General features: G+C 33.9%; 1 protein-coding gene across 1 annotated transcript; it reads right to left on the bottom strand.

Annotated features, from left to right (window-relative positions):
* Nucleotides 1-10,534: 10,534 nt before the first annotated feature.
* Nucleotides 10,535-11,611, bottom strand: LOC127075610 (non-specific lipid transfer protein GPI-anchored 14). Its single transcript, XM_051017064.1, has 2 exons — nucleotides 11,117-11,611; nucleotides 10,535-10,925 (listed from the first exon to the last, which is right to left on the bottom strand). Exons 1-2 carry the CDS (start codon nucleotides 11,454-11,456, stop codon nucleotides 10,678-10,680), a joined length of 588 nt encoding a protein of 195 aa, XP_050873021.1. The 5' UTR covers nucleotides 11,457-11,611; the 3' UTR covers nucleotides 10,535-10,677.
* Nucleotides 11,612-15,213: the final 3,602 nt, after the last annotated feature.

Raw genomic sequence — 15,213 nt, 5'->3', positions numbered from 1 at the left:
GACTTCTTGCTCTTCCCACAAGCATGAGACCTCAATGCTTAAGCACCCAGCTCGAGACCTCCTTTCCTAAAGCACATGTTTAGGACTTTCCCACCTTAAGGTCATGTTAAGGAGTTTTTCTCAATCACATAGAAAGAGACTTTTTACCCTAATTAACCAGATTAGGAGTTTACTCTTAGCACAATGGCTAGAGTCTTCAGATTCTCTTAACCATAAGAGTCTGGAATTAACCTTGGGTTCATCTGAGTGCTTCTTGAATAAGAATATACATAAAGATTTACACTCTTAAGCATAATGTGAGTGATTTTCTCCCGAGTGTGGAAGAATGAAGTGGTCATTCTTCTTCTCTCGTTGGACAAATTTTCTCTTGTTGTGACATTCTGTTATGACGATCTTCCTTGATCATTTTCTATTTGCTCTCACACACTTAACCCTTGTGGTTATATTTTCTATTTAGTGTGTGTTCCTTAGATCTGTGTTTTATGAATACAACACAATCTCTCTTTCAACCAATATAGTGAACGAGTATCATATCTTTGTCAACACAATCACATATTCTTCAACACACATTTATCTTAGTCAGAACAAACTTGTTGAATGTTTTCAATCTTAATATATAAATAGATTATGGGAATAGATCCATTGAATATTTAAACTACCAAAGGTACAAGTAGTCGTTGAAGGTCTTTAACCGTTGTGCAATAGAGTGAGTCAAAACTCAGTTAGCATAAAGACGTTGGGAGAAATAGAGTAGAGTTCAAAGCAATTGGAGAGATAAGATCCTGGCAACATTACATTATGATGATTAGACATAAAGTATTGTACCGTTGTCACGTGATCTTCTTTGGATAACTTCAGACTTGAAATCTTCTTGTAGACGTTTGTTAAAGCTTGTTCATAGTCCATTCTATCCTTAAATTTAACTTCTTGATTAATAGGCTTTTTATAAAATTAGTTAAAGCTTGATCAGAAGTTGAAGTATGTCTTCAGAACCTGGTTAGAGTGAGACTTCAGAGTCTAGAGTTCACAGGTTCTGAGTTTGTCTTCATTAGAGTTTTGATCAGAACTAGTCTGGACAAACACATGTAGAGTTGATGACTTGATGTAGATAAATTCCTTTGAAGAAGATCCTTCAAAAATATTGTTTAAAAATGTTTAGAAGTTGCAGGTTCATTCCTTGTGATAGTGACTGCTTGATTCAAAAGGTTCCAATCTTCAGTATCTGAAAGACTTGAGTAGACTCATCAAAGTCTGGAAGCTTTATTCTGATACATCAAATTTAGAACAACTTTGCTTCCCTTTAATGGTTCTTCTTAGTGATTAACTTGATTAATATCAAGGTTAATATCTTTTGATTCTACACACTAGAATAACCATTAGTAAACCCTATTGTTCTTTGAATACTTTGTTATTATCAAAACATTTTAGAAGCCTGAACAAATATTATACTAACAATCACATGACATTAGGGTTTATTGTATTGATAGCGATTTCGTAAATAAGTTTTAGGTTTTCTTAGATTTAGACTCTAAAACTTTATTACTTTGATTAACAGTGAAAATTGTAATGTAAGATTTCTTGCTCAATTAAAATGACTTGCTTTACACACCTCGTGTAAATCAATTTTTTTGGTCAATCGAGACCTTGACTGATTTGGTAATTTTCTTCTATCGTTAATTTTATGTTTGTGGTTACGTGTATTACGATCATTCTAAAAACCATATATATATATATATATATATATATATATATATATATATATATATATATATATATATATATATATATATATATATATTGTATGGAAAATTCTGCTATACGCCGAGCAATATTTATCAAACTCTAATCATCAAAAGTATTTTCTTTTAATTTGTCTATTTTTGATATGGTCTATTCAAGCCCCCCTTATAGACCATTCAAATTCATATTCTCCCCGACATAATCATTCTCTTGATTCTCAAATCCTATAAAAAACACATTTATGAGCAAAAATTCCAATGGAACTATTTAACGACTGGAAAAACTTGGAAATCAAAATAAGTTTAAGGTTGAACACAGTGGAATAAAGCATACTATTTTCATAAATACTAGGAAAAAAGAAAACATTACTAATATGATGGACTAAAATTGAATTACCAATAACTAATAAGACCCTGACAAACTTTATCTTATAAAATAAAGTAAAAATTGAGGTGATGAACATACATGGTCATTGTCACCAAAGATCAATATTCAAAACTTATTTCTATTATGAAATTTACTTGATGTACTACATATGATACTTGAAGAAGACTTATATGATGGAGGACCATAATAGATGACGCCGAAATTTTGAATTGTGCTAATAGGTTTGTGAGGTGTTTGAGATGAGAGAAGAACATTCACTTGTTGAAGCAAGGTCGCAAGTTGATCATATTTATCTTGAAATATTTAAGAATTATTGTTTACAAATGAAACCACTTAAGCATCACCACTTGGATGATTATCGTCAAAACCATTCTTGACATAATAACATTTTATTTTCTCTTGTTAAATCTTGGATGACCATGTTTTTTTGTAACAAAGTTCGTTCTTGAAACCCAATTCTTTTTGCATTGATCTAATTCAAGTAAGGTAATTTTATCAATCAACTTTGTAATAATTGATAATGAATTAGAACCTTCACTTGGATGAACATAGAAGATGGAATTAATATTGATACGACGAGGGATAATAAGCGCAATGAATGAAGGCATGATGATGAAGGATCAATGATGAGTAGAATACAAAATCCACTTAATCAATTACTACTACGGAAAACACCTATCACAACGGTTGAAAAAGGGATACCACCACACCTGACCAACCGCTGTAAGGTAAGGTGTGATTGTATATATGATGTTTTCTACCAAGGTCATGTGACCATGATTATAAGCTATGTAGCGCGCTACCTACCACAACAGTTACGTGAAACAACCGTTGTGATATTATTTAATATATAATATTTAACAATGGTTGGTATAAACAACCATTGTGATATATACACATGTGTTTATTATAAATTATGTGGAATGCTTATTTATCAAATGCTCACTAAACATATAATATTTCATCTAATTTAGAATATTATAACATGACAAATTAAGTTATATTAGAAGAACAAGTCCACCTTAAATGCTTGACAAGAGGTATTCAACTAAGTTATCCGCATTTTGCTCGTTAATAGTTAGAACTTTGTTTAATGCTCCTAGTTCTTCCACCTCCCCTTCTTTCACCTCTAAATCATTTTGCAAAGTATTATTTACTTGATAAACAAAATTAGAGGTGGAGAAATGGGCGGTGGAAGAACTAAAAACATTAAAAAAAGTTCTAACAGTTAAAGAACTAAATGCAGATAACATGATGAAGAATTCTTTTAAAAAATTGAACGTGTATTTTTTTTCTAATATAATTTTATCTATCATATTAAAATTTTCTAATGCAATCGAAAAAGTTATATATTCCGTAAGGAATTGGAAAAATACTCAAATGAAATAAGATATAATAAACTCATCTTTTAAACAAACATTAACAACAAAATTTATCAACAACAAACCTTAAACAACATACACGATACAACAAACATATCAACTCATAGAATGTTTCAGAAATGTACATGTCCGATAATGGCATCCACAATGAAAAAAGGATGAAGCTGAAGTTTGAGCTGCAAAATTGTGTATTTTCACTACGCCAAAAACTGGAATAGACAACGCACCTTAGAGGGCGCTTTATTACAAAAGCGCTCTCTAAAGTGAAGCGAAAAAATAAGGAGCAATAGACAGCGCACTTTAGAGGGCGCTTTTGTAATAAAGTGCCCTCTAAGGTGAAGCGAAAAAATAAGGAGGAGATAGAGGGACAACAATACATGGCGCTTTTTAGAAAGCGCCCTCTAAGGTTACCCTTAGAGGGCGCTTTTAATAAAGCGCTGTTATAAGTCCATGTGCATTTCCAGTTTATAAAGCGCTTCTGGAAAGCCTTAGAGAGCGCTTTCATAAGCGCCCTCTTAGGCCCCCTTTAGAGGGCGCTTTTTTTCCACAAGCGCCCTCTAAGGTCCCCTTTAGTAAACATTAAAATTATAACATACTGCGCGTTTTGTTATTTCACTCTCTGTTATTTTCGTTCTTTTTCACGTTAGGGTTCTCACTGCTACGATTTTCGCTACTTCTAAGGTGTTCTCCTTCCACCTCTGTTAGATCTACGATGTTTCCTCCTTCTACCAATCAAAGGTACACGATGCAGCTTATGAGTGTATTTATTCTAGCATACATTATTACTTGCATTATTGCTTTGTTTTAGCTTTGCCCCATTTCAGTTTTATGTTATTGTTGTCTATGCTACGTTTGTTTCGACCTGTAAAGTTTCAATATTCATAGTCATTTAAATAGTTTGGGTTTATTAGGCAATTGACGGTTGGTTTTTAAATTGCTGAATTTGATATTTGGTTTCGACCTGTAAAGACTGTTGTTAGGGTTCGGTTATGGTTGCATTATAGAGACATTAGAAACTTTTGATTCTAGTAACTTAGCGTACGTAGCGTAGCTAGTAACTTAAGAAGTTTAGGTATGGATGTTATTTGATAGAGTAAATGGAGACATGAATGCCCTGCACAGAGACTAACTCAATAAAGCAAAATTGTTTTGTCTCATCCCATTTTTGGTTTCTCTTCTGAAATTGTTTTTTGTTTATTCTAATTAGTAATGGATAATACATGGATGTCTTCCAATCGATTGTCGAGAGAGTACGAGAATGGGGTATCAGAATTCGTTAAGTTTGCCGTTGCGCACGCCGAAGACCCCAGTAGAATGATATGTCCTTGCTTGGGTTGTTGTTATGGGAAACGGGTTCACGCAGTTCAGTTGACATCGCATCTAATAAGGCATGGAATTGATCGAAGTTATACATGTTGGAATTTGCATGGTGAGAAAAGTAACGAGAATGTTGAACCGGGGGATAGTACGATATATGCCTCAAACTATAGTGGCGCAGATACATACGATTGTGATCGAGTTGAAGAGATTGCAAAAGCACTTGAAGGAGATCTTAAGGATTGTCCCGAAATGTTTGAGAGGTTGGTAAGTGATGCAGAGAAACCTTTGTATGATGGTTGCACTAAATTCACAAGATTGTCTGCGGTATTAAAGTTGTACAACTTAAAGGCGGGCAATGGATGGTCGGATAAAAGTTTCACAGAGTTATTAGCCCTTTTGAAAGATATGCTTCCTGAGGATAATGTTCTTCCCAATCGAACATATGAGACCAAAAAGATGTTGTGCTCTATTGGCATGAGCTATGATAAGATACATGCATGTCCAAACGATTGCGTTTTGTTTCGAAATGAGTATGCATCGTTAAATGAGTGTCCTAAATGCGGTGTCTCGCGATATAAGAACAAGTTGTCTCCAGCAAAAGTCTTGTGGTATTTTCCTGTTATTCCGAGATTTAGACGCATGTTTCGTAGTGAAACCGATTCAAGGCACTTGACCTGGCATGCAGATGAAAGAATTATAGATGGAAAGTATCGACATCCGGCAGATTCACCATAGTGGTTGAAAATTGATAATGATTATCCTGAATTTGGAGAAGAATCAAGAAACCTTCGCTTGGCATTATCTACTGATGGAATGAACCCACACGGTATCCAGAGTATCTCACACAGTACATGGCCTGTGATTATTATGATTTATAACCTACCTCCATGGCTATGTATGAAGCATAAGTACATGATGTTGGCTATGTTGATTTCTGGACCTAAACAACCAGGGAATGACATAGACGTGTACTTGAAGCCCTTAATTGAAGATTTAAAGATTTTGTGGGAGACCGGTGTGGAGGTTTATGATGGATATAGGAAAGAAAGTTTCAACTTGAGGGCGATGTTGTTTGGCACAATTAATGATTTTCCAGCATACGGAAATCTATCAGGGTATAGCATAAAAGGTCAATGTGTGTGTCCTATTTGTGAAGATAAAACAGATTGGAAGCGCTTGGAGTTTGGTCAGAAGAATGTCTTTCTCGGTCATCGGAGATTCTTAAATTCAAATCATCACTACCGTGGATGGAGAAAGGCGTTCAATGGAGAGACAGAACAAGGCAGAGCTCCACCTATATTGACGAGTGATCAAATTTTTGAAAAGGTGAAAGATTTGGATACTCAGTTTGGCAAGCCTTTTGCCCAGACACTTGTCAAAAGTGGGTGGAAGAAGAGGTCAGTTTTTTTTGAATTGCCGTATTGGAAGTCCTTGTATGTGAGACATTTTCTTGATGTTATGCATATTGAAAAAAATGTATTTGAAAGTGTTATTGGCACGTTACTCAATATACAAGGAAAGTCTAAGGATGGCCTTAAGGCAAGAAAGGACTTGATAGCGATGGGAATAAGAACTGAATTAGGACCCTTGAAGAAAGGAAAACGAACATACCTACCGCCTGCTGCTTATACTCTATCTAGAAAGGAGAAAAAAACATTGTGTAAGTTTCTAAGTGAAGTTAAAGTTCCAGAAGGGTACTCTTCAGATATTAGAAGACTTGTGTCTATGAAAGACCTCAAGTTAAAGAGTTTAAAGACCCATGATTGCCATGTTATAATGGAACATTTTCTCCCAATAGGTATACGTTCTATTCTTCCAGAAAAAGTAAGAAGCTCTATAACTAAGTTGTGTTCTTTCTTCAAGTCAATTTGCAGTAAGGTGATCAATCCTGCGATCTTACCAATGTTGCAAAAAGAAATCGTTATTACTTTGTGTGAGCTTGAAATGTTTTTTCCTCCATCATTTTTTGACATAATGGTACATCTAGTTGTTCATCTTGTGAAAGAGACACAATTGTGTGGACCAGCTTATATGAGATGGATGTACCCTGTTGAACGTTATATGAAAATATTAAAAGGGTACGTGAAGAACCGAAGTCGACCAGAAGGTTGTATGGTTGAAAGATACATTGTTGAAGAAGCGATTGAGTTTTGTACTGAATATTTGTCTAATGTTCAGTCAATCGGACTCCCCAAGTCTCAGCTTGTCGAAAAGAAAGAAGGAAAAAATCTAATTGGAAATAAAATCGTGGCAGTATCAAGGGTCGAACGGGATCAAGTGCATTTGTATGTTCTGCACAATGAGAATGAGGTTGAGCCGTATGTTGAAATTCACAAGGATGTTCTCCGAGGTTTAAATCCCAATAGAAATGAAAATTGGATAGTACGAGAGCACAATCGATGTTTTATACCTTGGTTTAAGGATCATATTTATTCAAAGTATTATTCAGATCCCGCTTCAATAACATAAAGGTTGAGATGCTTAGCATATGGTCCAAGTTTCCATGATTTTTCTTATAGCGCATACGTGATTAATGGATACACATTTTATACCAAAGAACAAGATGATAAAAGTACTATGCAGAATAGTGGTGTCACCGTGGTAGCTGAAGCAATGCACATATCAAGTGTGAAGGACTTAAACCCCAAATTTGCAAATCTGTCGTATTTTGGTGTTATCGAGCGCATTTGGGTGTTTGATTATGAGAAGTTTCAGATTCCTATATTTGGTTGCAAGTGGGTTGAAAATAATAACGACATTCGAATGGATAAGTCAGGATTTTTGCAAGTGGATCTTAATAGGGTGGGATACAAAGATGAGTCTTTTATTCTAGCCTCTCAAGCTAGACAAGTGTTCTATGTCAATGATCCGAAAAGTAAGAAATGGTCTATAGTTCTTTTTTCCAACAAAGTAATTGATGAAAACACTGGAGATCAAGGTGATATTGATGTTGAGATTGAATCGTTTACCAGAAATGATCAAGATGAGAATATTATATCAAATGATTCATATATTAGAAATGATCATAATGAGGGTATTTGGATCAATCCAACCGTCCGTGTTGTTAAGAGACATGTAGAACATATTCCAACCAAGAAAAGAAAGAGAACTTAGTGAAAAAGGTACAGGTCAAATGATTTTAATTGTTTTCTTTATTACAGTTAAAATGACTTTTATGATTTTAATTGTTTTTATATTTGTCATCTGATTTTAATTGTTTTCTTTATTACAGGTAAAATGGCTATTATGAAGTCAATCATTCGTGCAAGGGGCAAGGGATACTTGAAAGTATCAATTGATATTTGTTTAGATGGAGATGTTCCATTGTCGTCAAGCCTCATTCGCGTAGATGATGATGCTGGATATTTGAAAGTATCCCTCTACGACAATGGAACATGTCCATCTAAACAAATATCAATTCTATCTTCAAAAGATAAGGGACCAAAAATATAAGGGGATTACGCAGCAAATCGAGTCAGTTGCATAAAAAAAAAGGTATAAACACAATTATATGATATTTATGCATAGAAAATGTTAATTCTTGATCTTATACTTCACCTAACTAATTTTATGATATTTTAGGTTCATGCTATTGATATTGAACAAAAAGAGGTTGTTGCTAAGAAGACTGCTGCTAGCAAAAAAAACATACATCTCAGAGATGCTTTTGCTACTTAGTTTTATTTCTTTTTAAGTTATGAATTGGTTGTATATTTAGAATCTTTAGAAGTTAAACGATTATATATCAGTGGATTGTTGTATATGTATGGATTGTTGTATATAAGGCTTGTTGAATGCAATGTGTGAAAAAGGGCTTCAAATTATACAGTTTTGGGTGTACTGCTTCAATATACAGGTTGTCTAAAATAAATAAATAAATATAGCGCTTTTTAAAAAAAAAAAAATTAAATAACCACCAACTTTAGAGGGCGTTTCCCAAAATAAGCGCCCTCTAAACCCTTTAAATTTCCACTTTAGAGGGCGCTTTCCAGTAAAAGCGCCCTCTAAACCCTTAAAAGTTTCCACTTTAGAGGGCGCTTTCCAGTAAAAGCGCCCTCTAAACCCTTAAATGTTTCCACTTTAGAGGACGCTTTCTTTAAAAAGCGCCCTCTAAAGTGGCCCTTAAAGGGCTTAAAGAGCCACTTTAGAGAGCGCTTTCACCAGGAAAAAAAGCGATGTCTTTACCTATGCCAGCGCCAGATTAGAGGGCGCTTTAAAGCGCTGTTATAGGCCAAAAAAAGCGCCCTCTTTTCCCTTATTTGGCGTAGTGTTTGAATGGATGTCATTATGTGTCTTTCACACAAGTTTGCAATGCTCACTTTAGCTTCGTCCTCGTTATTGAAACAAAAGTCCATACCTATAAGTCAAAACAAGCTGAAAGTTCGAACATTATGAAAGAAGGTATTGAAACATAAACAATGATACATAAATAGATTTTGAAAAATAAACTATAGTGAAGATTAACCTGTAAAGTAGTCATTTGCTAAGATTTGATGCAACAAAGGGATCCTTCAAAGAATACGAGTTGGCTGCATATGTTTGGGTTGCCATATGAGAGAGAATGTCATATTTTGAGAGAGACGGGTGAAAGAGATGTTAGGATTTTGTTTTGAGAGAGACGGTTGTAAAGTACTGAAGCAAAAGATAATTTTTCTTATATATAAATAAATAACATCTTTCACCACGTTGAAAATATACACGAACCGTGATGAAATGATTGCAACTTACACCTTGCATGATTATAAAAATTGTGGTGATATACAAGGTCAGGGGCATTATGTCACGATAAATAAAAAATTATTGGTGTTGGAATTCAAATCATTTCACTCCAGGTTCATTTCACTACGGTTGATACCTATGACCGTTGTGAAATGTCCTTTAATAAATACAAAAAAAAAGGTTAAAGAAAAACTATTACCACAATTAACAAAAAGACCGTTGTAATATTCATGTTAAGAAAAGTTTATTTTATTGTAATAAACGTGAAGAACAAAGAATCCTTGAGGGATGAATCTAAGAAAATCGAAACACGGTGATGAACAATGAATCTACAATAATTCCATGAGCCAGAATCACAATGAATCACCCAAAAAAAAAAATTGCATTAAAATGAATATGAAATAATGAAGGATGATGAAGAAGAGTTCCTACCTAACTTTTCAACGAGTAACAAACTTTAAAGAGTATTATGAACTATTGTAGTATTATGAACTGAAAAATAGATAAGAAATGGTGAAAATCTTTTTACTCATGAATGATTGTTACAATCCTCATTATATAGAGGGACTGATCCACATAGTTAGCTATACTGTGCTAGCTCTTATAGTTAGGTATAGTGTGTTAACTCAACTAGCAACTATTCACAAAGATAATTAACTTATATAATCATGTCTTCTTGTTGCTTGCTTCACAAGTAATATATTGCTTTATAATAATAGTTATCAGTGGCAAATATTAGTCTCATATTTCATATATATTTAACACGGATAAACATGTAGCACTCACTAATCCCTTCTATACAAAAAAATTAAGTGAAAATATTTAATATTTTTATTTTTTTTTAATTGTGTTTTAATTATATTTTAATAATAAATCGTTGAAGTAAATAATTGTGTTTTAAATTTTTATTTTATTTTAAAAAATCAAGTATATTATTTTTTAAAATACATCAACTTAACTACATTTCATACATTTTTTAATAATAGTTTAGAAAAATAAAAGCATACCATACTTAATACTTTTACAAAATGATAACTTCAATTGTACATATCTAGTATGTAACAAGAAAATAAAACACTTCCTCAAGAGGGAAGAGTTTGGAAATGATAATCAATATTCACATTGGTATCTAAATAAAAATATTTCCATCTCTAGAACCCATTAAAAACCAAACCAAAATCACCATAGCCAAAGCATCCAACCCAAACAACCTCTTCTCTTTGCTGAATGCATCACTCTTTTCTGTAGTACTGTTTGCATGAGTGTTTGCTCCATGTGAAGAACTAGGTGCAACACTAGGGCCAATATTTGTGGAGCCATTCTTTAATTGATAAAAAACTTGAGCCTCACTTGATTTTGGATCCATGTGCAGCAGCTCTAATTCCATTAAAAGTTTAAAAAAATATTAATAACTAATTATAAAATACGAATACATGCCCAAACACCGAACACACCGAATCGACTTTTGATACATCAATATCAATAATAATTTTTAGAAAATAAATAAAAGAATATAGAAAATAAATAAATTAAACATCATCATGAGTGTTTGAATTAAAAAACTTTACCGGGACATCTAGAGACATTGGCAGGGGCATTACAAACTTTAGGAAGATTCAAAGCCAAAGTGACATTAATTATAATACCACCCAAATCAGGATCATTACGATCTTTGATAATTAAACACAAACATTTTTCGTTTGTTTTAAGCAGTGTCTTGAGACCATCACAACAATCTGTCGCTGGAGTTTTTCCTTCGCCTTCAACATAAGGTAGACATGTTGCTAGACTTGCCAATTGGGGTGTGCATTCTTGTTTATCTTTCGATGAATCTGACATTCCAATTCCAATTATCATTGATGCTAGTAGAAAGAAATGAACCATGGAGTTTGTGTTGTTGTAAAGCATTTTTTTGTGTGGTGTTGAGAGTTTGGGAAAGTGAATGTGCTGAAAGTAATGTGAGATTGGAAGTACTTAAATAGCATGTTGTTGGTGAAGAATGTTGTTTATCATATCTTACATAAAAATTGTGATGCCGACATTGAAATTAAAATTATGATTACATTTTATGACTTATATATTTTTTAAATTATTGTTGGTAATGAATGTATGAGTAGTTGTTACTTGTAGTGTTGCATTTTTCTATTGATCATTTTTATGAAAATATTTAATGGATTATGTGAAGTAGGGTAGTTTTGAATTGAAATTGAAAAAGGAAAGAAAGGGGTATCAACAAAACTAGAAAAGTGCACTAAGTTAGTGAGTGGATCACTACACCAACCCACTAAGAGAAACAGAGGTAGAGCAAATTATGGCTTCTCGTGAGATCTATGGATGACAAGTGCCTACAAAACGTGACATCATATTACCTTATAATGACCTCACACAAAATTGAAAATTTGAATAGAAATTACAAGGGTGTTTAGATTTTTAATCTAATGATTTCTCCATCCTCGTGAAGTAGCCTAGTTAATAGCCTTCGTAATACCATAAATATCGGCTTAAAAAGAAGTAGCAATGATAAGATTCTATGAGAAAGTTCCTAAGTATTTGTATTACATTCCATTTATTGCGGCCATCGGGTCGCCAATTAATCGGAATGATTTTAAGAGAAGGAGGAGGACGACAACTTATATTAAAAGTTAAGTATGAACAATTCCTTGACAAACGAGTATATGTGGCCCTTGTAGAGTGTTGAAGCCATTTGAATCAGCTGCTAAATTTGCAAGATTTCATGATCAAAATTGAACCTACGTTGTTGGAATCAAATGTTGTTTCTTGTATTCCAAGCTTTCCATATAATGAGTAAAATGATATGCAAAATTGTGGATGGATTGAGAAGGGAAGTCATTTTGGATAATGGTTTAATGCAGACGGAAGAAATTGCATGTAAGTCGGAAGCACCAAATGTATATCATTAGTCTTGAATCCTAGCCGGTAATCATACCATAGAGATATCTCTTAGTGTCATACTCTAAATTTATCTCTCATTAAATAAATCAATACAATTCATCGTAACATTTATATCACTTGCATATCATACCATACATTTCATCATGCATAATACTTAAAATATCGACTAAAATAAATTTTAGATTATATAGACAGACTCGTTGAATCAATTTTCAAATGTACGTGAAATTAACGGGCGAAAAATTTCAAGATCGAGCTTACAGGCGTCATTTTTATTAATCTACGGTTCACATAGTTTAACCTGACGTGGTCGTTTATATTTTTTTGACTCCTTTTTCGGTCGCGTTCTTATCAGCCTGAGCCTTTTTAATCAATCATTTTTTACTTCAAAATTTGATCAAAATCTGTGTGTTTTCTAGATGTTTATTTCGCGCTGATCATTTTATTGTATTTATTTTAATTTTTCGAGAATTTTGACGTCCGTTTTTTATTCATTTTGAGTCCTTTTATTTTTGTTTCTTTGTCAAAATGATCGTACTAATTAATTAGGATTTTCTATGTTTTCATTTCGATTTAACTTTGATTATTTTGAATAGTTTAATTTAGTTTGTTTCTAACTCATTTTTCATTAAGAAACACCCATAAGGGAATTTGTGGAATTCTTAAAATAAAAAGAACCCTATCAGTATCTTATAAATGCATTGTTGTGAAATTGAGAGGAGGAGACCACAAAAAGCTTCCCATGCGACGCACATCATGGTGGTGAGGATCTCATTCAAAAATATCAAAAAAAGCAAAAAGAGTTTTTCCTCTTCATTTCACGTGAACACTCTGAGATTTTCATCTTCATTTCACGTGAACACTCTGAGATTTTCATCTTCATTTTCCACTATTCCAACTTCTCAAACATTTCACCTTCAATCACTTCCGAACCTCAAAACATCTAAAAATATCAAACCCTTTTGCAAATAAGATGGAAAAGGAATGTGGTGGATACCACGAGCTCCAAATGCTAGAATTCGAGATGAATATCTCGCCCATCCGAGCTCTCGCCATCATCCAAAATACATACAATACATCAAACTCTTTTCTCGTCGTCGCGCGATCTTCAAATTCTTTGCACAAACGAAAGATACAGTCGCTTCTGAAGTAGAAAAGAAATTGAAAGCAATGAATATAGGTACTCAACAGGTAGCTCAAATTCAACCTGCTCAGACCATCATGTGTGAAATTTGTAATGGACCTCACCACATTGTGTATTGCTTTGCAACTCCTCAACAAATTGAAGAGATAAAATTCTTAAAGCAGAATAATCCCTACTCCAACACTTACAATCCAGGTTGGAAAAATCATCCAAACTTCTCATGGAATGGTCAGAGAGGGAATGTTCCACAACAGGGTCAAGGTCAATATCAGATTCAATATCAACAACAACAAGCTCCAAAGAAAGCATATTGGGATATTGCCATTGAAAACATGACCGCTCAATGTCTTCAATTCCAAGAAGAGACTAGAAACAATTATAAAAACAACATTGCCTCTATAAAGAATCTTGAAGTTCAGTTGGGTCAGATAACACAACAACTAGCAAGTTCTCAAACACCAGGTTCCTTACCAAGTGAAACAATTCAAAATCCAAGAAATCGGGAGAATATTAGTACTGTCGCGGCGAAAAAGAAAAAGGTCGCTAAAAAGGAAAAAGTTATACCACTTGGCAAGCCAACTGAAGAGGAAATTAAAAAGGAGACTAGATCGGTGATTAAGTTGCCCTATCCTCAGAGAGTGACAAAGAAGGAACCAAGCGAGTCAGACTTTGAGGAGTTCATGAAAATGTTTAAAAAGGTAGAGGATCATATGTCTTTGTTTGAAGCACTCGAGAGAATGCTCGTGTACAAGAAATTCATGGAAGAGGTAATGGCCGAAAAGAAACCAACAGAGAAGAACTGGTAGCCTGGAAGGAAAAGTATAGTGCAAATTCACTAGAGCAAAAAATTCCAAACAAACAGAAGGATCCTGGAACGGTAACAGTACCATGCACAATTAAAGGAATAACCTTCAAAAGGGCACTAATAGATTTTGGAGCTAGTGTGAGTTTGATGCCATTATCAATATAGCACAGGTTGGGTATTAAAAATATCAGTGATACAAAGACAAATCTGAAGTTTGTGGATCACTCGAGAAAGGATGCATATGATATAGCAGAAGACGTACTTGTAACAATAAAGGACTTAAGTTTTCCGGTTGATTTTGTAATCCTAGACATACTTGAAGATGATGAGGCACCCATCATTCTGGGTCGACCTTTCATGCAGACAAGTCGATGCAATCTCGACATGGACCAGGGCACGTTAACCTTGAAAGTTCATGACAAAGAAATAACATTGAATGATATTGAAGACCAGGAGCTAGAGGAAGATACAAAATCTCACTATCAAGTAGGCTTGACCAGGACAGAGGCGAGAAAGCAAAGTAACATACCAACATCAGAGAAAAATGCATCTTCTTGAAACAAAACACCTTTTGTTTACAAAAAAAGGGTTTAAGGATCAATGCACGGTGGTGAGAAAAGAGTTTGATCGGTTTGAATGTATTTTGAGTAATGGCGAGAACTTGGATGGGTGAGATATCCATCTCGAATCCTAGCCTCGTGAGTGTGTGGTATCCACCATGTTCCATTTCCATCTTATTTGCAAAAAGGTTTGATATTTTTAGGTGTTTTTGAGATTTGATTGAGAAAGGGTTTGAAGAAACC

This window comes from Lathyrus oleraceus, chromosome 4 (genome assembly GCF_024323335.1).
Source record: "Lathyrus oleraceus cultivar Zhongwan6 chromosome 4, CAAS_Psat_ZW6_1.0, whole genome shotgun sequence".
Taxonomy (NCBI): Eukaryota; Viridiplantae; Streptophyta; class Magnoliopsida; order Fabales; family Fabaceae; genus Lathyrus; species Lathyrus oleraceus.
This window is presented reverse-complemented; position numbering and strand designations above follow the sequence as displayed.